This window comes from Fistularia commersonii, chromosome 20 (assembly GCF_037954325.1).
Source record: "Fistularia commersonii isolate RoL2024-O1a breed Wild chromosome 20, RoL_Fcom_v1.0, whole genome shotgun sequence".
Classification (NCBI taxonomy): Eukaryota; Metazoa; Chordata; class Actinopteri; order Syngnathiformes; family Fistulariidae; genus Fistularia; species Fistularia commersonii.
The window spans coordinates 6,472,071-6,488,900 of NC_141303.1; the positions used below are offsets into that span (position 1 = coordinate 6,472,071).

The following is a 16,830-nucleotide window of genomic DNA, read 5'->3' on the forward strand; positions in this document are numbered from 1 at the left end:
ACATTAACTGCAGAAAAATGTAACTTTGAGCGCAAATGTTGAATTTTTATATTCTGCAGTGCCATTATCTCTGATAAAGTAATAAAATAAGTTAGCTGGTAAGCAGAGCTGTTCTATTTAATCATGCGTTATCTTAACATCTGCCCCCATTCTCTCACACCCAGCTGTTTGTCTTATTGCGTCATATGTGGCTGGTGCAACAAAAACCAACACCTGTTAAAAAATAACCTTGTTGGCAATGTTGTTTGTGCTACATACCATTAGCTAAGGACGTAAAATGCTGCATAAGATCACGGAAAACAAACAAGGCATGACTGAGCTCTTTGACTCATGCCTTGATCATTAGGGAAGGCCAAAAGTTCACTTGATGTCAATCGCTAGTACGTTTGAGCAGAGAACACACTACAGAAAATGTGACAAATATATTTGAGAGTCAACAAACAGCTTGAAGGATAGGAAATCACCTGAAGGAGGTTTGATAGGAGGTGTGAGCAAAAAGGTTACTCGCAACCCAAAACGTTAGAGATAATACATTTTTTTTCAGATGTATTTTCTGTTTTTCAGCAGAGCTTACATTTGATTTTCTTGCTGATGATCCTCTCCATTGAAACTAACATGTCCAAAAACCACAACACTGTGCGTCTGAGTCATCTGTGACATAAGGTTTGTATTGGGTGAGGACCATATACCAAAAAAAACAAACCAAATTCTAGTACGGCTAAAAGAGTGTTTTGTTTGTTTGGGGTTTTTCCCCCCAAAAAGGGACCATTCACAGAGGTATGCACTTGGGAAAGTACAAGCTAGACCAATTTACATGATCAACATTGGCTCCAAAAGAGCCTCTTGTAAGTTTTGGTAGATTTACAATAAATTGACACCCCTATTTACAACACAATGCCCTTTACAGTTGGCCGAAGTTAATATGGACAACCAGCAGCAACCTAATTTTCATCTAAATGAGCCGTACAGTGAACACATACTATTGTCCATGGTGCAGCTGTCTCAGAGAGGGGTTGAGGAATTGTCTGCAAGTCCAAAAACAAGATTACTGAGATAATAACTCTAACACTAGAGAGCTAAATTCTCTTCACACATTAAAAGACTCTGACAGGTTATATAATACACATGCTTCACCTGTTTATGCCAGTTGAGCGTAAGTGGTAAAATCATACCTGGCTTCGATACGTGTGACAAATCAGATGCGATGACAGAGGGGTTCCCTGTTAGTTTGAGAGTATGCTTTTTTTGCTTATAACAAACCAAGTAGGAAAAATAAACCTCATACAATATGTGTAATAATAGCTGTGCACATCATAGAGCATCTCCATTTTTAAAAAGGCTCATGATTAACAGGCCATGTAAGACTCTGGGCGTGGATCGGCCAGTGTTCATCCTACATAATTGTTCAAGCAATTCCCCATTTGGGTGGAAAGTCTGAGTGCCAGTGGTGTAATCTCCTTCCTTTTCTGTCTCAGTATATATTTATAGAAACGACAAGTGAGTCAGCAGTCAAAACAAAGTTTGGCCATCTTCTGTCCATGCAATTATTCACAACCAATCGACAGAAAATATAGGCGTTAATCCATCCAGGATGAATAAGGAGGCAAAACATTTGGATAGAGGCCACCATATAAACAGAGATGTGGGCAGCACACAGGCAGGAAGGAAGGAAGGAGTGTGCAGAAAGGCCATGATTTTGCAAAAAGCTACCCCATTTTTTTCCCATTTTAAGCAGTTCAACTTCAGAACCTTATTGGCTTTCCCAAAAAGAGTGACATAAATATATCTCAGTCTGAGCCACCATTTGTGACCTGACCCCAACCTGGAAATAAAATGTTCACTCACATAAATTTTGCTTGCAAAGGTCTGCCAACATCAGTCTTTTCCTTGGTGAGACATATTTGGGGGGAAAAAAAAACATGTATGATAATACTTGACTGGATACAAACAAATAACTGGCAAAATAAAGTTTTTGTAGAGCGTGTACTTTAGATTTACCAGTCTTGCCATAACAACTACACATCCAAGGCTATGTGGATCATCAAGACTTGTTGAACCAGTCATAAAGTAGATTATTGAAGAAAGAGAACCGCTGTTAGTGAAAAGTATATGACACGGTGGGGATTGCGACAAAAAGGAGAAGGGATTAATTGTGCAAAAAATTAAAAACTGCCACCCTAGTTATTCTTAATAACTCTCTGCAGACTCAGCAGATTCTGTTGCCAACTGATTCCAAGGTACATGGCCCATCTGTGAGCATTACAATCAAACAAAGTCCCTTCCTGTAGTCTTGTAAGAGGAAGGTCAAAACGACAGTCACACAAAAGCTGCTTGAGGGCTCACACAACAGCCTTTTAATAGTTCACACTGCAGTGGAAGATAACAAGGCACAACCGGGTAGGAAACAAGCAGAGAAAACATCCAGAACTCATAAATCATATTTAAACAGCAAGAGACGTGCATAAGAAATCATGAAAGGATAATAATTAATGTTGGATCAGTTTCAAGTGGGGGGAAAAACATTTTGAATATATACATATATATATAAATAGATATATATGCACACACACACACCACAACTCAAAATGTGTCTGCTATTTAGACATAATACCACTTAGTTCATATCCAGGTGATTATTTCCTCCGCGGTGCACCAGAGAAACTGAAGGAAGACATTCTTGCCACTACTCCCACATTTTACTCTTTCCTTTGAAGCACAGGATGGAAAATAGTCACTCACAGGTGCATAACATTAAGAAAGGCTAGTGTGGTGTCACATGGAAATCAGATGTTGCGGATGTTATTTTAAAGTCTGTGCTCTTCCATAAGGCATCTGCTAAAAATTATATTTCATATTATATCAAAGCTGGGGTGACGTTCTTTTTTTCATATGTATACGTTCATAGCTGGCGGAAAATAAAGTTGAACCCAAGCTGTATCCTAGCAACAAAACAAGTTGTGCTGGCAGATGAGACCATTTCACCAGCAGACACATTCAAATAAATTTGCTCTCCAGATCATCAGCCTACATGGAAGGGTTATTTGGAGCAGTGCAAGCTACGTCTAAGGGACACTGCCTCCCCCACAGTCTATAAGCCCTGAATGCTGCTGCAAGTTGTGTCCGCTGGTACTGAGGAAAACAGAATACAAGAAATCTTTACAAATGTAGACCTTGGTGATATGGAAAAAAAATAATAGCATTTTTGCTATACACTTGTTTTTTTTTCCCCAGTACTGACAGTCATTTTTACCTGGCCTATTGGCTCTTCAGCACAGATGTTAACCTGAAACACCAAAACACCGAAACACAGATGTCCATGATATTTACTGGCATCTGTTCCAAAGTGTCTGTCCGAGAAACACGAGGAGAATGATATTGCAGATGCCGTTGAAACTAGATGTAACTTGCACACATGGCATTTCATATTATAATACAGTAAGTAAATAAAACAAATTGATCAAATAAACCATCTACTGGAGCCTTCAACCCTGCCAGAAATAATAAAGCAGCAATTTATTGGTTCTTGAGATATGCTGAGAAGACATGGCCATCTTTTATCGAAATAAACTTGTCTGTTTGTTTAGACCAAAAGTGGGCTTCTATCGCGGATTTAAATGGAACTGGGTTTGAGGGTAGGAGAAAATAAATGAATGCTACAATATTCAGTAGACCCATATAACAACATCCAGCTAGGTAGGGAAAAGTACCTGTCTCTTACACAATCTACATGAATGTTGAGTGTTGCTTTTATGGTGAGAAGCAGTTTTATTTCCCTAACATAAACATATAAATAAGACATCCAACAGAGCCTCACTTGTCAGGCTGTTTCAATGAGTTATTGAAATAGAAGTGTACACATTTTTGCATCAGTTTGTTGCTCTGATTAACTGCTTCATTTTTTCATGATTTCCAGATAAAGCCTCAGAACAAAAGGAACTGTGTTCTAGCAGTCTCTCTTGGGTGGCTTTGACATTAAATCGCCAAATGTGACGGGTGACACATCGCTTTAGCACAACATTTAGATTCCACATAAATGGTTGCTTGACAAAGTTCAGTGCAGTGAATCACGATTTAGAGGAAGGGCTGACGTTTCAGCCTGCCTGGGCTTAAGTCAGACACCTTAAACCAACTTTGTCGCAAGAGATGAGGTGCAAACACGATCTGCTGCCTCAGGAAAATAAATTTTTGTTTACTTTTACCAGGCCTTGTGGTGACACACCGACCTGGTGCCCTCAGATTATCATTCGTAGGTAAACACAAACTTTTGCTGCATTGACAGGAGCAACACTTGCAGTCAACTTAGCCAGGCGACACACTCGGGAGAGACAGGTCAAATGAAATAACGAAAAAAAAAACAAAGTAAAACGTTCATTCTCACCACATAGGTTGATCCATTTTCTCCCGAACGAACCTCCGTTTCGGGTATGGAAAAATGCATTGTGGCTCGGATCCCAGGTTGCGAACCACACGGACTGTTTTCAGTTTCAACTCCACCAGACGACTGAGATGAGGAGAAAAGACACCGCAACAACTCCTCTGCAGTGGATATCGGTGTATCAAACAGGGGGAGGCGGAGGCATTCACACTGTTCCTCCTCTGCTTTGGAAGTCCAGGGAAAAGCGGCACAGTCCGTTGACGACTTTTCTTATCAGACCCGCAAATCATGTAACGGACATCCACACGAAAAACTTCTACGACGTCGGTGTTAAACTTTTCAAACTGTCGTCCCCGCAGCAGCCATGTTTTGCAAGTGTTGAGTAATAACACCTTCGCGGCTCGCGTTAAAAAAATGCCTTTTGTCCACGTTTACGTTATTCTGGCTGTTTGACGGTCAGTCTCACGGTCGTTCCCTCCATGCCAGATGTAGTTTCGGGTTAAGAGGCGCGGATGGTTCCGGTCAGCCTCCCTGGGTCGCAGAGTCGTCGGTAAAAACCTCTGGAAATACAAGAGAGGGTGAGGCGACAGTTGCACTTGTTTTGATTCTCCTTGCCTTTTTTGCCGCCTTCTTCAGTACCTGGGGAGAGGGAATAAAAACCTACTCGACGGAGCAGGAACGACGTAGATGCAAGGTAGTGTATGTCGCAGAAAATGTTAACGTTGCGTGGCAGTCACGCCAGAGTGTGTTCGGTCGATAAAGCTGCTGGTGGCCCACAAGAGGCATTGGAACAATCCCGGGCTAAACCATTTTTCCAACCGGGGGTGTGTCGATCGATAATGTAAATAAACCATTTTGGAGGAAATATGTCACTTAATCCTACAAAAAAAAAGAAAAGATAAACCACGTAGTAGCATAAACATAACTCGTGTGTTTAAAATTTTGCCTTTTATCCCATTAAATTGTGGTTAATGTTTTCACAAGAAATCCCCACTTTGTTTGGTGCAACCCAAAGTGACAGCAAGAATGTGTTCAATATTCAATAAATTCAAAAATGAGTCATTTTTTTAATCAGAGTTAAGTCATAAATATTTATTCCACTATCGGAGGCCAATATTAATTGACCTCCGAGAGTGGGTTTTGGGTTTCCCCACCATCAAATGACCAAAATTTATAAAAAAAAACACTAAATACCACAGATGTTTAAGAATCGTACAAAATATTCCGAAGCTTCTGAATAACTAGAAAATCCCTTGCTTTGCCGTGAAATCAAGAATCACGCTGTATATATTCACACTGTCTATAGCGTTGCTATTTAACTGTATGCGCAAATGCAGCGCATGTTATGTATTGCAGTTTGAAACAGTTTCCTGTCACGTGACTGCGACAAGGCGGTCATATGACATTGGTTTTTAACATGAAAGATGCGACCAGCATGATTCTTGCCCTGTTAATTGTGATCCTAAATCTTTGTGTTTACGGTTGTTACCACCTCACCGAGCCGCGGGTACGACTGCCGTTTTTTTTAATCATAGTTGTTAACTGTAACTGCTCAAAAGGCACACACAATCGGAAATCATATCCTGTACTGGCGGGTCTAGAGTAGCCGTATCTGCGAAGAATGCGGGGGATTTCTCTGTTGTTCTTACCTTATTACTTTATTGTGTGCGATCTGTTGTTTTCCCCAGATATGTACAATGTGCGGCGGGACGGTCCTCGGCGGGACCGCGGTGAGTGAGTTTTGTTCCCGATCCGCTGGCCGGATAGACGGACGCTGCTGTTTCAAGAGTGACAACAAAAGTGACAGTGAACATATCGTCGGGTAGGAGGATTTCAGTGTTGCCTTCGTCTTTGCCGGAAAAACGGGTATCGTAAAAAGTTGTTGATAAGCAGATACAATAAAATGAAAGGTCAGGAGATTATGCTCACAGAAGTGCTATAAGAATGGTGATTGGGGTGATAAATAGACAAATTTACTATAAAACATGAAAAGGATCAAATCAAAAGGATCGAATGGGTTATTTTTCCTATATTTTTGGATAATTAATTGTTTCAGTAATTGAATATCAGAGCTATGTAACATGCATCATACCACAGTATGCCGACGACTAGGTAATGTTTAAGATAAAACCGATTACAGTTGGACTTTGGCTCCTGTATCAGAAAATTATTGAGAAACAGTAACCTAACTTCTGTCTCAACAAGAGAAAAATGGTTGTTTATTGTAAATGATGTAGACTGTTGGAATTAAAAGGCAAGACAACAGACGATGTTCCTTATAGTACCATAATCTATGGCAAACGAGAGCACATATTTTAGACAATGAAATAAAGAAAAAGGAGGAGAAAATTATGTTTTCATGTCAAATATATTCAATGTTTTGTGGTTAACCTTGATCCATGTCACAGCCATCATCAGACATGTGGGCTGGTCAAAGATCAGGTGTTAAATTACAAATAGCCATCTGTAATTCATTGATGATACCAATGAAGATACTTATGATCCTCAAAGATTTTATAGTGTTTCTATTTTATCTATCTTGGTGTATGTCCCAATCTAGAGTCTTCTGTTCTTCTGGACTTCTCAAAACTGTCTTTCAAAATGTTTTATTTTATTTTATTTACATCTTAACGTTGTGTGTATGTGTGTGTGTGTGTGTGTGTGTGTGTGTGTGTGTGTGTGTGTGTGTGTGTGTGCGCGCGCATTAGGTTGGATCTGTCTAATTGTTCACGCTCTCGTGTGGAGGATCTACAGGAAGCATCAACTGCAATAATAATGTGTGTACAGTAAATAGTTTTTATTTCATTTTCATTCAACCTACTATCATAATGATTCAAGCCCCCCTTTTTGGAAGTATCTTTTTGTGCTGTTACTCTGTATTTGTTGATAGAGAGAAAACAAAAATATGTATTCAATACATGATTATTTGGGCTGATGGTACATAATTAATTAGTTTTCTTTTCATGAAAGTTTTTATTTTTGATTATTATGGTGAAGCAATCTATTAATACTTAGATGTTTTAAAAATCCCACCACTTTAATGATTGTAGAAAATATTTCTTTTTAAAGCAATAGTTAAACAATAGATTAACATTTATACAAAGTCTCAGAGAAACATACACAGTAAAATGAAGAATTATATACGAACACAATAAAAATCAAGTAGGATTAAAGGACAAATTTGAGTTGTATATAGTTTGGGGTTTTTTTCCCTCTTAGATATGGAACCTGATACTGCCTAAAACAAAGAACTTGACAAACTGATCAATGTGTTATCAAATGCACCAACCGTTGCATTCTGATGGGCCCTCTAATTGTCATATAATAATGTAGAGTGCCTAAGGAAAGGTAAATATGAAAATAAACTAAACGGAAATGGTAACTTTGTAAATTACTAAATCATCCTCATCATATGCTAAAGGGCTATTATTAGCGAGGGTGCACTGAATGATGTAGTAATTTCTTTGATAATTCTGCATAGTTTTATATCCTTGGCTTTGCAGGGACCTTTCATTCAACCCCATTGCCAACATCAGTGACTCCCTGTTTCAAGGATTTATTGATTTAAATACTTTGTAAGTACCCCATTCCAAAATCTGACCTGGGATGAAAACAACTATCTACTGTATATAGATAATCGGGATACAAATAATTTTTAGGAATTCATTTTTTTATGCAATTTTCTAGGATTTTGCCACCAGATATAGCTTGCCCAGGTGGAAACATATCCTGGGAAAGGGTGGAAATAACGGACAGAAATCGTCTTTGTGAAGGCCAGAAAAATATGTGCAACCAGACTGGAGGGCTCTGTAAGTGTCTGCTACACCCAAGCTTGAATTGCATACATCTCCCATTGTGAAACATATTAATATTTACCACCTATAGCCTTTGAATGTCCTGAGTTCTCCCTCTGCACGCCCTACGGCCCTGGCTACTTTGAGTGCAGCTGCACTGAGAACTACTATGGATACAAGTGCCTCAGAGAGGTCAGTTCTTCAAGCATCTTCATTTCAATGATTAATGTTGCTATTTAAAAAAAAGAATATAATTATTTTACACCAGTACAATTTTGTCTTGCTTTTTATGTGTATCATGAATATGTTACTGCTGTCAATAGGGTGAGTTCCCAGTTCTCCAAGTGTTCGGTCCTCTCGGAGCATCCACAGTTGTGATCGCATTCCTGCTGTGGGTCACCCAGAGACGAAAGGCCAAATCCCTCTGAAAGGGACTTTTTATCTTTAAATGCAATAATCTACTGACAAGTTATGAAACTGACCACTCTGAAAGTGGAGAGTACCACCACTGAGGTGACACTCCCCTTCTTTTGTAAATGATCAATTTCCTACCTTATTTTGGTCCCATTATCATTGGGACATTTTTGACAGCAAACATTTACTTTATTACTTGAAATTTCCCTGATGGCAGAAAAGACTTATTTATTGCTCATGAGGGAGCGGTGTGGCGCAGGAGGTAGCGCAAGCGCCTTTGGTTCGATTCTTCCTAGTGTGTCGGAGTGTTGTTGAGCAAGACACTGAACCCCTAACTGCTCGCCTGGCGCTGATGGACGGCAGCCTACTGCTCATGGTTCATCCATGATGGTTTAGTTACAGAGAATTAATTTTCCCATGAGAGATTGATGAAGGATTAATTATTATTACGGTTCTTAAAATTAGTAAATTTTCACAGTATTTATCAATGCTCCAGAAAAAAAAATATCATCGATAACTGACTACCTTTGTTATTTCTTCCTGAAAATGTATATATTTTGGATTGGCAACCATGATATATCAGGTGAATATTTAGATTTGAAAATTGCAGTACTGTTTTTAATTGATTTTGATTAAGTAAGATTTTGTCATGCTTAGTTCTAAATTTACTCAAATATTTAATGAATTAGGTATTCACCTGCATGTTTATCTTAAATGTGATGAACCATACAGGTTCATCTCTGAATTGAAAACAGATTTTAAATGTATGTGACCACTTGTGAGTTCATAATAATTATGCAAATTATTGAATGACAATGCAGCCAAGTCTACATTTTAAGTGTGTTTAAAGAATACAGGTGTTTTATTGTCTCCTTAGCTGTTTTTGTGCATCTGAAGAACTGACTTTGAACATAATAAACTTTTATTTTGCCTCAGTGTTTTACCACCCAGTTATTGTCTATCTCTCACACTGTTCACCTTATCAGGATATTGAAGACTGGTAAAATTTATTTTGGCTTTGACATTTACCTTTTTGATTTGATGCCAAACCAAAAAACTATCAAGCATTTTGTGGTTGACTGAAAATGGTGTAATACAGAATCATAGTGTGATTTTACTGAGCCAATACTATCATTCTTATGCATTTCAGCCAGCACATTTTGGTAATTTCCACTGGTTTGTGTAAAACTGTCCTTTCTATAACAAAGTTAATTTTCTAAAAGGAATAAATAGAAATCTACAACAGGCCACCAACTACCATATTAAAGTGAGATTCAACTATTCAAGAAGTGAAACATGTCATGGAAGAGTGTGTGTCCTCAGTTGTGTCCTGTATATAAATCATTTAGACTTGAGAAAATGCTCGGCTGAGATTACCTCAAAATGATTTCAAGCAAAATCATCATCTTCTTCTTCTTTTCCTGTCAGTTGCTCCCTTCAGTGGACACCACAGCACATCACCTGCCTCCATCTCATCCTACTCTCTGCATCCTCTTCTCTCACACCAACTAACTTTGTGTCCCCTTTCACATCATCCATTTATCTCCTCCTCGATCCTCCTCTACGATTCCTGCCTGGCTGTTCCAACCACAGCATCCTTCTACCAATATATTCACTGTCTGTACATTCACATTCTGTACATGTCCAAATCATCTCAGTGTTGCCTCTGACTTTATCTCCGAAACATGTGCTGTCCCTCTGATGGAGCCATTCCTGAACGTCAAAATTTGCAGTGAAAGTTGCTCTTTTTCATGTGACAGAACAGAATAACTATTGTTGTAAAAGTCATGCTGTTTCAGTAAATATTTATTACATGCTAATAGCATGGTTATTTTACTTGTGTGGAAATCTTCACTCACACAAATCCTTCCCCCCCACTGAGACACTTTCAGATCACCGCTCACTGATGGGACCTAAGGCTTGTTCACTGGTCCACATTCTTGACACGCAGGACCACAGGGACTGAGGTGCACGGGATCATCCCCAATTCTGTGATGACTACATCAACAAAATCAGGCGGAGTCACGTCGTAAACCAGATTAAGCAGGCCGAGTGACGGAACATCCTGCCAGTGCTCCAGTTGGGTCTTCCCTTTACGGGTCACAATGAGGTCATCTGGGTCATCTGGAAATTTCACGAGGGATTCAAGAGGAAAATATTTAATGTATTATCTAAAATGATCATTTTAAATGAACAGGAAATTGTGTCAACTGCAATATACAATACGTCACCGGCTCACCAAGTTCATTAGACACAAAGGAATCTGTCTGCACCCTCTCACAGAACTTGTACGTCTCACAGCACACCAGCACAGGCACGTTGAAGGCTTTGGCTGCCAGTGCAACTTGTGACGTCCCCAAACGAGACATGACGTAGCCATTGGCGAGTAGAGCGTGAGCACCGAGGAAGACCTTCGAAACCTATGAGAAGCGCCCCGTAGTTTTATTACGATGTAAAAACAAAGAATATAAGACATTCACTGAGTAGGAGTAACTTCATAAACTACCAGGACTCCTTGATCATACAGGCTGTAATATCTGAGTGTTTTGTTATCACCTCCGGAAGGATGTAGGACACAGCTGAGATAAGGACATAGGTGCAGCTGATGCCTTTCTGTACCAGGCGCCTCAGGGCCTCCCTGCCTTCAAGCCGAGGTCTGCTGTCCACCACAATCACCCGGAATTTCCTACTATGTTCAAAGGCTTCGCATAGGATATGGTTGACCAGTGACGAGCTGGGCAGGAGGAAGGAAGTACAGAATACAAGTGATGATTGGAGAAGAGGGAGGGGTGGAAGGAGGAAGGTGGTCAAGAATTGAAGAGACAAAACAGAAAGAGAATGCAGCAATAATACTTTTGAAAGGCATTTGGTAACAGATATCAGCAGTGGATTGCTGGTTCTAATTAAGCAACTTACCATCCATAAACCAGAATGACGTCTCCATCACTGATCTTTTCTTTGGCAGACTTGGCTATACCTATTGCAGCTAGAACAATTTTTTCATTGATGTAGGACTCGATGCAGCTCAGCAGTTTACGCTTTGCCTAAAAGGTAGTGAAAACAAAAACAAGGAGACAACTTGGTACTTGTCATTGTACCATTATATAAAGTAAGATCATGTAATTGAATATGTACCAATAACATTTAGAACTTGTCAAATAGATAAATAAATACCTCTTCTTCTCTGCACTGATTAGGAATATTGGAGATCTCTTTCTTGAGATATTTGATTGCATTACCCATGCTGGCTGACAGGGGGCGGCACTGACTTAAGAAGCTGCAAGAAAGATCAGAGATGGATACATTCAGTGAAAAACTGTAAAGCTTTAAGCTAGGGTGCTGCCATACAAAAAAGGAGGGAAATAATAGAATATTTAGAAGTGGGATTTGCACCTGATATAAGGTTTCAGTTTGTTCAGCAAGTCTCTTGATAACTCTTCATTTGGGGGGGTAGTGTAGTCCCTTATGACCTAAAGTTAGAGAAGCCACACTTTTCATATTGTTTACACTGTATGGCCAGAGCAAAGACATTTCTGCAAATTTTATCATATCATTTAGGATTTTGAGCTGTTCAAATATTGGTTCCAGAGTCTTTTTGTTGAGAAAAAAGGTCACATAGGAAAAATTTAAGGAGTCATCAGAAAAACACTAAACACCACCACACTGCAAAATTCACAAACCAAGACGGGTATCACAATTTTTCCCATGTAAAAAAATACATTTAATAATCAACTTAATAGATAAAAAAAAAGATGGTAAAGGGTGACAAGCAAATGTTCGGCACCTGCATAAATGCGTGAAGCAGCGCTACAGAACGAGCATTGGATCCTGCAACAATGCCATGTGAATACTGGAGACCCAGTCGGACAATTGCAGGATGTATGACTGAGGAAGGAATGCTGTCAAGAGAAGAAAAGAGTTGACAGCCACTGAAATGGAAGCTACTGTAAATGAATGCTATCTGTAGAGATCATAAATCCCCTGCTTTATACGGTAGATAGTCAATTTACCTTATTTGCTGCGTTAGGGGGGCTTTACGGCTGTACTGGTGGAGGTGAGAAAACAAGCTGACTTTGTAACCATAGTCAGACCGAAGTGGAATCTGAAATTGTATAGGTGAGTGATAAGTGATATCACTGGCTAACTGTTCAGGGTAAAAAGCAAATTGTATTCTACATCAAAACACAATCACACAGCACGAATGAAAAAGATCTCAAAAGCCTGTAAGTTGACTTCAATTGATAACAGAAATTATTATTGAGTACATATAATTATATAAAATAATATATAATTATATGAATCCTGAAAAACAACAAACCTGATTAAATTTGGTGCTAGATGAAACTAAACACATATGAAAGAAAGGCAATGTTTTCACAGAGAAGAGTCAAATAGAAAACCTGTATATGAAATGGCAGCACTCTAAGTAAGCAAAACACAAAAACACCCAAACAGAAAGCTAAATTTACTGCAACACCAAATCCAGCAGATTGAACACAGAATCATCTGCTCTTTCTTCACAGAGTAAAAAAGAACAGAATTTTTCAGAGTGACTGAGCAGGAATAGTGTTAGAAATGCAATGAAGAAAAATGCAAGTTAGCAAACAGAACTAACTAACAAGGCTGAAAATTATAAGGAACCACACTTCAACAACCTATACCTTTTTAGTGGCATTGTGCACTGGTGTCTGAAAGAGATGTGAGGCCCAAATACATGCTGTTATGTCTAAGAATTGGTCTACTCTTTGCACTAAGACAAGCAGACACCACAAACCTCCTTAAAAATTAGCAAGGGGATACAACAGATGTGAATCTGATTTTATGTGTATTAATAGAGTGGAGTGGCGATCTTTTTTTCTACCGAATTTAATTGACTAAAAAACATTTGATTTTATTGAATTACTTGTAACAACTGAAATTACATTCTGACAGACAGAGTGTGCTGAGGATTCTAAAGGAGGCAAGGATAAAGCATGATAGGGTTTGAAGATGCCAACCTGTTGTCTTTCCAACTTCTTGGCCAGTTTCTTTAAAACATCTGGATTGTCAACTTGTATGTACTCTGGGAGTCTCTTCACCACTGTGACAAAAAATGAATGTAAGGTTTTAGGAAAAAAAATGTTTTAATTGCACAATGCAATTACAAAGAAATTCCCCCAATGGGGATCAATAAAGTTTATCTTCTCTTATCAATACAGTTTATATTTATGTATAACAGTACCTGGCTGAAGCTCACTAGGTGGTACTTTGGATTTGCCAGCAGTGGCCTGCTGAACTACATCTCCCTTCTTGCCCTGTTTGGAGGCTCTTTCGGCTTCTTGTCGAGCTCTTCTCTCAGCTTTCAGCTCCGCTTTGCTCTTAGCTGGTTTATCTGAAAGGACAGGTGTTTCTGAGGCAGGCACAGGAACTGTCGGAGGAGCAGACGCAGCTGAAGATGCTGAGGGTGACACAAAAAAACAGACACAATTGACAGATTTCAATTTAAAGCCTGGAGAGAAAAATATTTTCATTTTTCAGAGTTTACGCCCTTTGTCTAAAAAAAGTGGATATACTGCATGGGAGAGTGAAACACATGATACAAATATGTGACCATAATCGTAATAATTTATGATTTAAACAACATTGAAAAAAACACAAGAGTCCCTCCTAAGAAGAAATCGGACATTTGATTAACTAACTAACTAACACTGTTATGTGATCCAGAGGCAGCGCTCAGTTATCGATGACTCGGGCAATATGCTAACACAAACAGTGAAACATATTTAAAATGTTTGATATTCAATCTTCTGCCATTAGGTAAAATAACAAAGACTTGCAAACGTTTTTTTTCCCCATGTGATGTCAGACTCCTGAACTCTCCACACAACAAATCCCCACTGGCTGCTAACACTGGACAGGAGCCACTATACTCCCCCTCCTTAAATTATTAGTTGGTATTTTCTTTTCTTAGTATTTATTACCTATTTACAGTGCAATAATCTACCTACTTCCTGTACTGTTTTTTTAGCAGTCTGTTAGCTGTCTTCCATACTGTTGCGTGTTGATATATTGGCGAGTGATATTGTCATTTATTGTCTCTATTGCTATTCATCTGGTGGGAGGGGAGTGTACAAACTAAGAATTTCAACGCATTTTCTAAACTGTCATATTCTTACAGTGTATATGACAATAAAAATCTTGAATCATGAATCTAATCACATCAATCACAACAATGGTATATTGACCTTTCTGTGCTGCAGGCTGTGCAGCTTGTTGGGAAACTGCACCGGTGGGCTTCTTCTCTTTCACGTTTTCCTGTGACGTCTTGTCATCCTTTTTCTCCTTGTTTTTCTTCTGTTGTTTCTTCTCTTTCCTCAGCCGTTGTTTCTCCTCCTTGGTCAGCTCTTTTCCATCACTCTGCGAATCGACAATATCGGTGGTCAGACATGGAACATTAGAAAGCAGACATGTACTGTCAAAGGTGTCTCTAGTAAACAAAACTTGTAACCTTTGCACGTTCAATGTCGGGTTTCTTATCCAGTCCATCTGCAAATCAATAAATGGACAAACGCTGGTTATAACATTGTTATAGTTTTATATAGAAGCTGTGATGAGAGCCCACGACTGTTCATTAGCTTATCAAGCTATGGTTCTAATGTAGTTTAATTGCCATCAAATAGAAGAATGTCCAAAATGGTTTAATCACACTATTTATTAAAACCATACGCATGCGGATGATGCAATATTGTTATTCACACTGACACCGTTGTCTTGCCTACTAGCGTTAGCAGCATTAGCTTGTATGCGTAAATATCGGAAAGACAAACTCGTGTCCCGGGAGCACAGCAGGCAGATTAAGAATACGAAACATGTCGTCGCTACATTCGGGAAAAACTAAACAAAATAATGAAAGCCACGCCAGAGTGCTAGTGTTACACACTACCCAGACCCACCTGTGACTCCACTGTCAGCCATGTTTACTAATGTTCATGCACTTCTTCTGTTGTCACGCAAAGCACGGATCGCAATCATTTGCAGCGCCCCCCTGCGGAAAGGCCTAGCTATTACAATGTGATATTAGTTCATCCATCCATCCATCCATCCATCCATCCATTAATCTAGCCATCCATCCATCTTCTGCTGCTTATCCTTCTCTCGGGGGGGGCTGGAGTCAATCCCAGCAATCATCGGGCACATCGAAAGGTCCCCTTGTTGAAATCGAACCAGGGTCCTTCGTGCTGTGATGCCCAAGCGCCAACCATATTGAAAACCAATCAACAAAATGGAAAGTATAAAACATGATTAAAATGATTTCTTTTAGAAATAAAAATGTTTTGTATTTGTGTATTTCTATCTAGTATTTCTGTTCCAGTGATCCCCAGGAGCTATGTTTCGGGGGCTTAATGGCCCTGGAGGGGTCGCCCAAAGCAATCGGGTCCCAGGCGAGGGACCAGACAAAGCGTGACTCAAGAAGACCCCAAATGAGGAAAAAGATAAATGGACCTGGTTTTCCCTTTGCACAGACACAGGTCACCGAGGCGGGACTTGATGGCGAGCTCCTGGTGGCCAGGCCCACACCCATGGGACTTGGGTCAGGCTCAGCCCGCAAGGGCAACGTGGGTCCCCATTCCCTTGAGCTCACCACCCTTAGAAGGGGCCATGGGGTCGGGTACGATGTACACATCAGTTGGAACAGGACTGATCAAGGACGACTGTCTTCACTGGCAGTGATTTCCATTGAGACAGAGAGACTTTTAACACTGAAGAAAGAAACGGAAGACTTCTACAAGCAAGTTATCGATGCTTCAGAAGGAGCGGCACATGGACTATATAATAACATTATTTTCCATGTGCTTTTTTTTCTATGCTACACTTTGTATATATAAAGAATGCTGATATGATATTTTAAACAAAACATATGATATTTTAAACAAAACACGTCAACTGCTGTCAATAAAATGGTGAATAAGCTACTCAGTAGGGTTCATATGTTTGTAAATCTGACTGTGATGACATCAGTGCCACACCAGCCATGAACTTCACCGCACGTCACTGGAATATACAGTATGTAAAAAAGAATCTGCATCGACATCCAGTATCTAATGTATATATGAATGGCATACATGGATCAAAATTTATATTTAAAGCCACTGAGTGGTAGTTTGAAAAAGTACATTACACATTTTATAATGTGTAATTTTTTTGGACATTTACTCAATTGCCATCATATTAGGGTAACTTGTACTATGTAATGCAGTTGAAAAAACA

The 16,830-nt window shown here is 39.3% G+C and overlaps 3 protein-coding genes across 6 annotated transcripts in view; 1 reads left to right on the forward strand and 2 right to left on the reverse strand.

Moving 5' to 3' along the window:
- snx17 (sorting nexin 17) overlaps window positions 1-6,145 on the reverse strand; it is a 31,748-nt gene extending 25,603 nt beyond the window's left edge. The window contains exons 1-2 of one of the 3 annotated variants that reach the window (XM_086166646.1): window positions 6,025-6,145; window positions 4,379-4,935 (exon numbers count right to left, since the gene is read on the reverse strand). In XM_086166646.1, the coding sequence (XP_086022772.1) occupies window positions 4,379-4,438 (60 nt within the window). In that variant the 5' untranslated portion in view covers window positions 4,439-4,935; window positions 6,025-6,145. Of the gene's footprint in view, window positions 1-4,378; window positions 4,936-5,014; window positions 5,151-6,024 lie in introns of those variants that run through there. The other 2 variants (XM_086166644.1, XM_086166645.1) reach the window with 2 other exon arrangements.
- Window positions 5,770-9,519, forward strand: atraid (all-trans retinoic acid-induced differentiation factor). The gene is made up of 7 exons (XM_086166649.1): window positions 5,770-5,882; window positions 6,064-6,197; window positions 7,084-7,152; window positions 7,879-7,950; window positions 8,063-8,184; window positions 8,261-8,361; window positions 8,493-9,519. Exons 1-7 carry the CDS (start codon window positions 5,775-5,777, stop codon window positions 8,595-8,597), a joined length of 711 nt encoding a protein of 236 aa, XP_086022775.1. The 5' UTR covers window positions 5,770-5,774; the 3' UTR covers window positions 8,598-9,519.
- Window positions 9,520-10,371: 852 nt separating this feature from the next.
- On the reverse strand, window positions 10,372-15,577 carry eif2b4 (eukaryotic translation initiation factor 2B, subunit 4 delta). Of its 2 annotated transcripts, XM_086166642.1 has the most exons (14): window positions 15,516-15,577; window positions 15,071-15,108; window positions 14,808-14,979; window positions 13,805-14,020; window positions 13,581-13,663; window positions 13,245-13,271; window positions 12,594-12,685; window positions 12,368-12,482; window positions 11,977-12,053; window positions 11,758-11,860; window positions 11,500-11,627; window positions 11,140-11,317; window positions 10,823-11,003; window positions 10,372-10,707 (listed from the first exon to the last, which is right to left on the reverse strand). In XM_086166642.1, the coding sequence occupies exons 1-14, from the start codon at window positions 15,535-15,537 to the stop codon at window positions 10,508-10,510; spliced, it is 1,632 nt and encodes a 543-aa protein (XP_086022768.1). In that variant the 5' UTR covers window positions 15,538-15,577; the 3' UTR covers window positions 10,372-10,507. The 2 variants fall into 2 exon arrangements, with proteins under 2 accessions (XP_086022768.1, XP_086022769.1); XM_086166643.1 differs by lacking the exon at window positions 13,245-13,271.
- Between the last annotated feature and the right edge of the window lie 1,253 nt (window positions 15,578-16,830).

What these genes read in the sequence shown, in the direction of transcription:
- atraid (XM_086166649.1), top strand. Translation starts at nt 5,775, where the DNA reads ATGACATTGGTTTTTAACATGAAAGATGCGACCAGCATGATTCTTGCC. An exon ending in GCATCAACTGCAATAATAAT is followed by an intron (nt 7,153 to 7,878) that starts GTGTGTACAGTA and finishes TTGGCTTTGCAG; the next exon opens with GGACCTTTCATTCAACCCCA. An exon ending in TTTATTGATTTAAATACTTT is followed by an intron (nt 7,951 to 8,062) that starts GTAAGTACCCCA and finishes GCAATTTTCTAG; the next exon opens with GATTTTGCCACCAGATATAG.
- eif2b4 (XM_086166642.1), bottom strand. Translation starts at nt 15,537, where the DNA reads ATGGCTGACAGTGGAGTCACAG. An exon ending in ACCTAGTGAGCTTCAGCCAG is followed by an intron (nt 13,664 to 13,804) that starts GTACTGTTATAC and finishes TTTTTGTCACAG; the next exon opens with TGGTGAAGAGACTCCCAGAG. An exon ending in AAACTGAAACCTTATATCAG is followed by an intron (nt 11,861 to 11,976) that starts GTGCAAATCCCA and finishes TCTTTCTTGCAG; the next exon opens with CTTCTTAAGTCAGTGCCGCC.